The sequence below is a fragment of the Nerophis lumbriciformis genome, linkage group LG29 (assembly GCF_033978685.3).
Source record: "Nerophis lumbriciformis linkage group LG29, RoL_Nlum_v2.1, whole genome shotgun sequence".
Lineage (NCBI taxonomy): Eukaryota > Metazoa > Chordata > Actinopteri > Syngnathiformes > Syngnathidae > Nerophis > Nerophis lumbriciformis.
In genome coordinates, this window is record NC_084576.2 from 8,670,001 (window position 1) to 8,680,000 (window position 10,000).

Sequence of the window (10,000 nt, forward strand, 5' to 3'; positions counted from 1 at the left end):
CAAACCATCACCCAACCATGCAAATTTTGCATTTCCTTTGGAAATCGAGGTCCCAGAGTCTGGAGGAAGACAGGAGAGGCACAGGATCCACGTTGCCTGAAGTCTAGTGTAAAGTTTCCACCATCAGTGATGGTTTGGGGTGCCATGTCATCTGCTGGTGTCAGTCCACTCTGTTTCCTGAGATCCAGGGTCAACGCAGCCATCTACCAGCAAGTTTTAGAGCACTTCATGCTTCCTGCTGCTGACCTGCTCTATGGAGATGGAGATTTCAAGTTCCAACAGGACTTGGCGCCTGCACACAGCGCAAAATCTACCCGTGCCTGGTTTACGGACCATGGTATTTCTGTTCTAAATTGGCCCGCCAACTCCCCTGACCTTAGCCCCATAGAAAATCTGTGGGGTATTGTGAAAAGGAAGATGCAGAATGCCAGACCCAAAAACGCAGAAGAGTTGAAGGCCACTATCAGAGCAACCTGGGCTCTCATAACACCTGAGCAGTGCCAGAAACTCATCGACTCCATGCCACGCCGCATTAACGCAGTAATTGAGGCAAAAGGAGCTCCAACCAAGTATTGAGTATTGTACATGCTCATATTTTTCATTTTCATACTTTTCAGTTGGCCAACATTTCTAAAAATCCCTTTTTTGTATTAGCCTTTAGTAATATTCTAATTTTGTGACACATGGAATTTTGGATTTTCATTTGTTGCCACTTCAAATCATCAAAATTAAATGAAATAAACATTTGAATGCATCAGTCTGTGTGCAATGAATAAATATAATGTACAAGTTACACCTTTTGAATGCAATTACTGAAATAAATCAAGTTTTTCAAAATATTCTAATTTACTGGCTTTTACCTGTGTATATATATATATATATATATATATATATATATGTGTATATATATATATATATATATATATATATATATATATGTGTATATATATATATATATATATATATATATATATATATATATATATATATATACACACTCACATACACACACACTTATGTACAGTCGTGGTCAAAAGTTTACATACATGTAAATAACAAAATGTCATGGCTGTCTTGAGTTTCCAATAACTTCTACAATTCTTATTTTTTTGTGATAGAGTGATTGGAGCACATACTTATTGGTCACAAAAAACATTCATGAAGTTTGGTTCTTTTTTGAATTTATTATGGGTCTACTGAAAATGTGATCAAATCTGCTGGGTCAAAAGTATACATACAGCAATGTTAATATTTGCTTACATGTCCCTTGGCAAGTTTCACTGCAATAAGGTGCTTTTGGTAGCCATCCACAAGCTTCTGCTTGAATTTTTGACTACTCCTCTTTACAAAATTGGTGCAGTTCAGCTAAATTTGTTGGTTTTCTGACAATAATTTGTTTCTTCAGTATTGTCCACACGTTTTAGTCAGGACTTTGGGAAGGCCATTCTAAAACCTTAATTCTAGCCTGATTTAGCCATTCCTTTACCACTTTTGACGTGTGTTTGGGGTCATTGTCCTGTTGGAACACCCAACTGCGCCCAAAACCAAGTCCTGAAGAATTTGGAGGTAATCCTCCTTTTTCATAGCCCCATTTACTCTCTGTAAAGCACCAGTTTCATTGGCAGCAAAACAGAAAATACAAATTAAAAATAATAAATGAATAAAAGCCTCGCACTCTCAGCGAAGTCTCTGCTCGGGAATGGCAGGCCACCAGATCGCAGTCCCCGCAACCCGCGCCGGCCGAGGAGGCAATGATGGGGGTGCCGTACCATCACTTTTTAGAAGTTGACCAAAGGAGCATCCACCGGGCTGAGGTTTGGTATGAGTTTTGACAAGTAGGTGACAAATCCCAGGAAATGGCGGGCACCATCTTTGTCTACTGGAGGTGTCGTGTTGCACAGCCTCCATTTTTGCTGGGTCTGGCTTTTAAACCATATGTAAGTCATCTCATAATGATGTCTGCCTAACATGGCACATGTTAAAATTGAGTTTGAGATTGAAGTTTGTTGCTCTTTTAACTACTTGATGCCAGATTACATCATGTTCATGTACAGTCAGGATGTCATTTATCACACTAATGGCTCCTGTTATGCCCTGAATCGTTTCTTCCATGATGCCCTGGAATATATCAGTCCAAAAGGCAGCCTTAGCCATTTGTACCGACCGCTTGGTGTGTTAAATGTTGTGAGGAATGATGATGGTTCATCCAGCTCCATTTGCAGAAAACCTGATTTTGGCACCATGAATCATAGAGATGACTTCTACAGTGCGCATGGGGTGACTTTGTGACTTTATTTAGGTCTCTGGGGCCAATGCAGATTCTTATCTTGCCATTGCGCACTGCAGCAATCATGGAACCCAACGATTCTGTTGAACACTCTACTTTTGTGTTGAATCCATCCTTTTTCATTTCCTTTAACTGCTCTATCTTCCCCCTTGGTGCAGGATGCACCACACCCTTGGCATCTGGGTCTATTTCACTCGTGTAGGTGCCTGCAAGAGTTCCTGTAGTGTAGGTTAGTTCAGGGAAGTGCAGCACTGTGAGAAGCGGTGACATTTTTGTTCGTGTTCGTGACATCAGGAGCAGCTTGCAATTTGTCCATGCGGATTATCGGCGTTGCGTCACCGCTGAGCACATATTCTTGTATAACATCCACTATTTCATGCTCTGCATTCACTTTTTGTGATTTGTCTTTTGTTGGGAGGACAACTGCAGCTATAGGTTTTATTTTGTGCTTGGAGTATGACTCTGCTGGAGAGTTTTAATTCAAGTTGCTGATATCCGCTTAAAGCCAGTGTGTTGCATCTTGCACCTGTGTCCATCCCAAACAACTTCCTGTGACATCACATCAACAGCTACTCTCCATGTATCACCTGGATCATCCTCAGACTGTTAGATTTATGTTCAGTACTTCCTCTTCATACCTCACTGGTTCAATACTCAATGAGTTTCTGACACGTTTTTGACACACAGTGTTATTGGCATTTGAACACAGAGCTTTTTGCAGGTCATTTTCCTTGATTTCATTTGCGCATGGGGTCTTTTCCACAACTTGAGTAGTTCCTTACACGCTTGTCTGGGGCTTGTCTGGTGGGTTTAGCCTGTCTTTTGCTGTGCATTTTCTCTTTGGGGACAAAATTATTTGATTTTGCAATCACTGTGGACACTTGAGTCTTTCTCTCTATTTTCATTTCTTTAAGGGAGAGTTCAAACTTTTGAGCAATTTTAATGGCTGTAGGCATTGTTAAATCATCTGCTTTATGAAGCACCTTTCTTGCACACACTTTTCCTTCACTCCTGCTATGATGGCATCAATAAACATGTCATTCGGGTCAATGAGCCTCAAATGTTTCATTGAGGCCTTGTTTCCTCTGCTTAAAACCATGTCTGGCTATTCGTTTGATTTTTCTCGGCCTGATATAACTTGCAAACTCCAAAATTGCAGATGGGTCGTCGTGTTGTCCATCCGCCCATGTCATCGTTTTATAGACTTCCCTACCTTGTTCACCGATGCGTAGCCAGCCTGCTTCCGCTTGCCTGTTAGCACCAAGAGATGACCAGTGAAGACAAAAGTGACGTGAGTCCGGAACCCTTTATACAAGTCTGGAGCTTTCCAGTCAGTCTTCGGATAGTCAAACTGTGATGATGCCATTTCATCACTTATGACTCCATGTAAAATAATGCACGCCACAATGCAGCTTGCGTGAGCTTACTGTGTAACTATTATTATTTTTGTTGTCTGGCGTCTGTAACACTGCTGGGGCCTGATTGCAGTTAGTCGTAACAGACTTGAGTGGAAAATGCTCACATTTGATGGCGTCTGGCACATTGGAGAGGTGTTCTCTTCACAGATGAATCCTGGTTTTCACTGTTCAGGGCAGTGGGCAGACAGCGTGTGTGAAAGCGGTTTGCTGATGTCAAAGTTGTGAATGGAGTGGCCCATGGTGGGGGTGGGGTGATGGTATGAGCAGGCGTGTGTTATGGACAACGAACACAAGTGCATTTTATTGATGGACAATTTGAATGCACAGAGATACTGTGACTAGAGATGTCCGATAATAACGGCCTGCCGATATTATCGGCCGATAAATGCGCTAAAATGTAATATCGGAAATTATCGGTATCGTTTTTTTTTATCATCAATATTGTTGTTTTTTCTTTTTAATTAAATCAACATAAAAAACACAAGATACACTTAAAATTAGTGCACCAACACAAAAAACCTCCCTCCCCATTTACACTCATTCACACAAAAGGGTTGTTTCTTTCTGTTATTAATATTCTGGTTCCTACATTATATATCAATATATATCAATACAGTCTGCAAGGGATACAGTCCGTAAGCAAACATGATTGTGCGTGCTGCTGGTCCACTAATAGTACTAACCTTTAACAGTTAATTTTACTCATTTTCATTTATTACTAGTTTCTATGTAACTGTTTTTATATTGTTCTACTTTCTTTTTTATTCAAGAAAATGTTTTTAATTTATTTATCTTATCTTATTTTTTTTTTTTAAAGTACCTTACCTTCACCATACCTGGTTGTCCAAATTAGGCATAATAATGTGTTAATTCCACGACTGTATATATCGGTATCGGTAATTAAAGAGTTGGACAATATCGGATATCGGCAAAAAGCCATTATCGGACATCCCTAACTGTGACCATTGACCACTGAGGCCCATTGTTGTGCCATTGACCCGAGACAATCACCTCATGTTGCAGCATGGCCCCATGTTGCAAGGATCTGTATACAAAAAACATTCCAGTTCTTGTATGGACAGCCTGCTCACCGGACATGTCACCCATTGAGCATGTTTGGGATCCTGTGGATCGTATACGACAGCATGTTCCAGTTCCTGCCAATATCCAGCAACTTCACACAGTCATTGAAGAGTGGACCAACATTCCACAAGCCACAATCAACTCTATGCGAAGGAGATGCGCTGCACTGCGTAAGGCAAATGGTGGTCACACCAGATGCTGACTCCTTTTATGACCCCCCCCAGATCCCCAATAAAGCAAAACTGCACATTTCAGAGTGGCCTTTTATTGTGGGCAGCCTAAGACACAGCTGTGCAATAATCATGTTGTTTAATCAGCATCTTGATATGCCACACCTGTGAGGTGCATTATCTTGGCAAATAGGTGCTCACAAACAGACTTAAGACTTGTGAACAATATTTGAGGAATAGGTCTTTTGTGTACAGAGCACAAGTTGGAGATCTTGGAGTTCAACTCATGAAAAATGGGAGCAAAACAAGTGTTGCATTTATTTTTGTTTAGTATATATCAATAGCTTTTGTTCAATTCTGCATAGCGTACATTGTTACAGAACAAATAATTTAGTTTTTAAATGATCTTTTTCATGCGTGCCAAATGTAACAGTAATTTGTGGTATTTCAGATCAAATCAAATGTGTTCCACTTGGTCTGCAGCATATCACCATCATTTCACTTTATTTTTCCACAAGAGTTCTTATTAATGTTGTATGCTGCTAGACTATGTTCAAGTAATGTGCGACTGCACCACCTGCTGGCCATTTACAACTATGCTCATTCATGTCTGCTTACTTCCGGTCCAAGTCAGAGACCGAGGCTTGTGAAAAAACAAACATACCTTCTTAGGATTCACATTGCTCTTTTTATAAATATTTTAATAATTCTTTGAGAGAAATAACACGTTTCACTAATAAACCAATCTACATTTGACACATTCAAGTACTTCCATTTAATTTAAGGACTGATATTTAATTGAAACAACAACAGGCACAGTGACACTGAACTCCAGGAGCACGGTATCTCATCTGACGATGTACTGGTGTGTACGAGATACGCACTTGCTGGACGTCACATGGGTTCGCCAGGTCCAGTCCAGCCTACACTTGACTCAGAAAATGAGCCTGACCGTTGTCCTCCAGGCGGCGGGTGAGGATCTCACAACCCGTGTCCGTCACCAGCAGGGTGTGTTCAAACTGGGCCGAACGCTTTCCGTCTCTGGTCACCGCCGTCCAGCCATCAGGCCAAGTGTCATCTTGCCAGCCACCTGAAACATAGAACACACCTTGTTGGTTCACACACAAGTAGTTTATCCTGGTAAGAACAGGGTTATTCAATAAAGAGTTTGTTTCGACACTCAAAGCGTTATACAGACAAGTGTCAAACTACTTTTCATTACAGGTAGGGGTGGGAAAAATATCAATATCGCAATATAAACCAATATATTTTTAGAAAAAGTATTTTTTATTTTAACATTTAATTTAAAAGATATATTTTTTTCCAAATGTTTTTGGTTACTCATTGACGCAACTCCGCTCAGCAAAGTGTCGCAGCAATGCTACCTCGCTCTTTGGGGTAATGGTGAGCAAGGTCGTCGACAGTTTGTGGAGTGCATTTTTTTGACAATATCAAGCCAAGAAAGTGTATTGTATAATTGCAATGGACGGAAATGGACTTACCGTAAATTCTAGACTATTAGTAGTTACTTTTTTCCTACGCATTGCACTCTGCGGCTTATAAAATGGTGCGGCTAATTTTAAGATTTTTCTTCGCTAACGGCCATAATGCAAATCGTTTTCATAAAACTCAAGCAAAGACACTGAAAAGCTGTTATTGTTTGTGCTATGGCGCCATATTTTGGAAGAGTTCGCTCACTGCAGGGTCTGCGGGGTGAACAGCTACAGTATTTTTTTGTTTAGGGCTTTGACCCAGAAGTACAGGTGCTGTTCAGTCTACTAGTCATCCATGTTGATTCTTCAACACTCCAAGCAACATTTGTAAGTTTTACAATAACTAAAACAATTCATACTCACTAAACCGTCCCGTGTGTGATGTCTGTAGGAATGTTTTCATGCATATTTGTACGTGCTATCATAATGTAATCAAGTGAGCGTCATTGGCATTAGCTAATATGCTAATACATTTACGAGTGTCTGTGTTGGCATTCTAATTGTAGTGTTGCAGTTTCGTAAATTCGCCAAAATAAATAAAGTGGGTCCATGACGATGACGTCGGTTTTATCTGATCAACTCATTTCACATCGTATATATATGCGACTTACAGTCCGGTGCAGCTAAAATATGGAAAAATATTTTCTTTTTTCAAAAATGTAGTGGGTGCGCTCTTTAGTCCAAAAAATACGGTATCTTTGACTCACTTTGTCTAAAAAAATATTACTGTCAGCTAGTGTAGAAGATTGCATGCTGTACATTCTTCTTTGTCAAAAGGGAAAGATCGAATATATTTATCAATAAAGATGAAACACTATTTATACATTTCAAGGCTTTCGTGGACCACATAAAAGGATGTGGTGGGCCAGATCGGGCTCATGGGCCTTTAAAGTTTTGACACCAGACAATGTAGCCTTTCCTGACATATTTGAGAACGGCAGTTTGGGAGAAACATGAACAACAAAAGGGATTGATGCTCTACATCGATTAATCCAGCTCCAACAACGATCTAGATTATTGATGTCAAACGTCCGGCCTGCGGGAACAGGTTTTATCAGGCCCGCGAGATGAGTTTGTGAAGTATAAAAATGAGCGGAGATTTTAGAGCTACTGTTCCAAAATTGTCCACTGGATGTCACAACAGCAATTCATTGTATACCCTACAGCGAGGGCGGCGCTATGTGCCATGTTAAAACAGAGGCAACACTTCCATGTTCCTGCTTATACTAGGAATAGTATACAAAATGTGGATTGCTACGTTGCTGCCTTGATTGTCAAAGATTTAATCTGTGACATTTCTATCCCCCCCAAACAATTATTTTTGATAATCTGTACTTCTCGTGTAGTACTTATGACTGTGGGGACACATTTTCTGCGCGCACATTAATATGCTGAAATAATATGTATTTCCGTCTACTTTGAAATGAGTCCAAATTCACAAGTTATGTCGTTGATGATGCTACATATGTACAGAATAAACCATATGTAAGCACATCAGTTGAGGATGATTAAACTTTAATAACTACCTGTAATTTGGTTCTGATGATATTCATTTCATCTTTAAAAAATAACACCAATGGGAGCATTTTAAAAATTTTCCAGACTCAAATCCACCAATTATGAACATTATCACATAATTTATTCAGAAAGTATGAATAACGACAAATGGAAATAAAATACAATTAACCGCAACATGTAAGTGTAAAAAACAACAACATGATTTTTACATTTTCAGAATGTGCTAGATCTATTTTTAAACAAAAAAAACCTATCTGAAGTTGTCTTTATTCTTAAGTTATTATGCCATGATTTTACCGATCTGGCCCACATGAGAATAGATTTTCCTCCATCTGAACTGAAACTAGTTTGACACCCCTGATCATACATATATACATACACATATATATATATATATATATACACACACACACACACACACACACACACACACACACACATATATACATAAACATGTACAGTCGTGGTCATAAGTTTACATACACTTGTAAAGAACAAAATGTCATGGCTGTCTTGAGTTTCCAATCATTTCTACAACTCTTATTTTTTTGTGATAGAGTGATTAGAGCACATACTTTTTTGTCACAAAAAACATTCCTGAAGTTTGGTTCTTTTATGAATTTATTATGGGTCTACTGAAAATGTGACCAAATCTGCTGGGTAAAAAGTATACATACAGCAATGTTAATATTTGGTTACATGTCCCTTGGCAAGTTTCACTGCAATAAGGCGCTTTTGGTAGCCATCCATAAGCTTTTGGTTGAATTTATGACCACTCCTCTTGACAAAATTGGTGCAGTTCAGCTAAATTTGTTGGTTTTGTTGCATGCATGCAACAAAACCAACAAATACATACATACATATATATATATGCACACACACACACACACACATATACCGTATATTTCGGAGTATAAGTCGCACCTGCCGAAAATGCATTATGAAGGAAAAAAACATAAATCGCACTGGAGCCCGGCCAAACTATGAAAAAAACCTGTGACTTATAGTCTGAAAAATACGGCACACACACACACACACACACACACACACACACACACACACACACACACACACACACACACACACACACACACACACACACACACACACACACACACACACACACACACACACACACACACACACACACACACACACACACACACACACACACACACACACACACACACACACACACACACACACACACACACACACACACACACACACACACACACACACACACACACACACACACACACGACGTGCGGTCACTGGAGGCAGGGCCTCACCTGCCATCATGGAAAGAAAAAAAATGTAAAAAGAAAAAAAATTAATTAAATTGTTATATGTATCCAGTGATTATACTATAAAGTTATTTTCCGTTTAACTTCAACAGTTTTAGATAATTTTTATTCAAAATCGCTGAATTTTCACATTTGCCGTTCAAATACTGAGAAGAGACGGTGCGGTGAACAGCAGCCAGTTGAGGCACGTCACTCAATTGTGCCTCACCATGGATTGCGGACTCGGCTAACTGCTGGCCTGCTGTGCAGTGAGACCGTATTGCTATATGAACTATATTATACATTTCCATAGTTTAGTTAGCTAAGGTATATAATGTACAGTGTATTTTGTCAACAACTGTACGTATTTCTTGTGCTGAGCAATCATAAAACTGCTGCGAAGACGCACTGGCTGAGGCTCGCGTAATCCCGCCTCCTGGTGCCGGTTATTGCACCTCCGCCGCAGACTGCACCCCCCGACGGGATCGCCACACCAACCAAAGCCCACACCCAAACCCTCCACGTGCAAGACCGAATCCACAGAAAAAAAGTCACTTAACAAGAAGCCAAAAAGTGCAAAAACAACATTGCTCACGCCGGAGGAGCCGTGAACGACTGCAGGGACACAACATTAGGTACACCTGCAGACCGCAGCACGGATTTCATATTTCATTCATTCACAACTCCTCCAACACGAACACCACTGTTCCCGCACTTATAAGTAAAGATAAGACCATAATAAAAA

The 10,000-nt window shown here is 39.9% G+C and overlaps 1 protein-coding gene across 2 annotated transcripts in view; it reads right to left on the reverse strand.

The window, feature by feature from the left end:
- Positions 1-5,037: 5,037 nt before the first annotated feature.
- Positions 5,038-10,000, reverse strand: part of metap1 (methionyl aminopeptidase 1) — a 67,526-nt gene continuing 62,563 nt past the window's right edge. For both annotated transcript variants that reach the window (XM_061925072.2, XM_061925073.2), the window contains one exon: positions 5,038-6,048. In XM_061925072.2, coding sequence (XP_061781056.1) covers positions 5,882-6,048 — 167 coding nt within the window. In that variant the 3' untranslated portion in view covers positions 5,038-5,881. The remainder of the gene's footprint in view (positions 6,049-10,000) is intronic.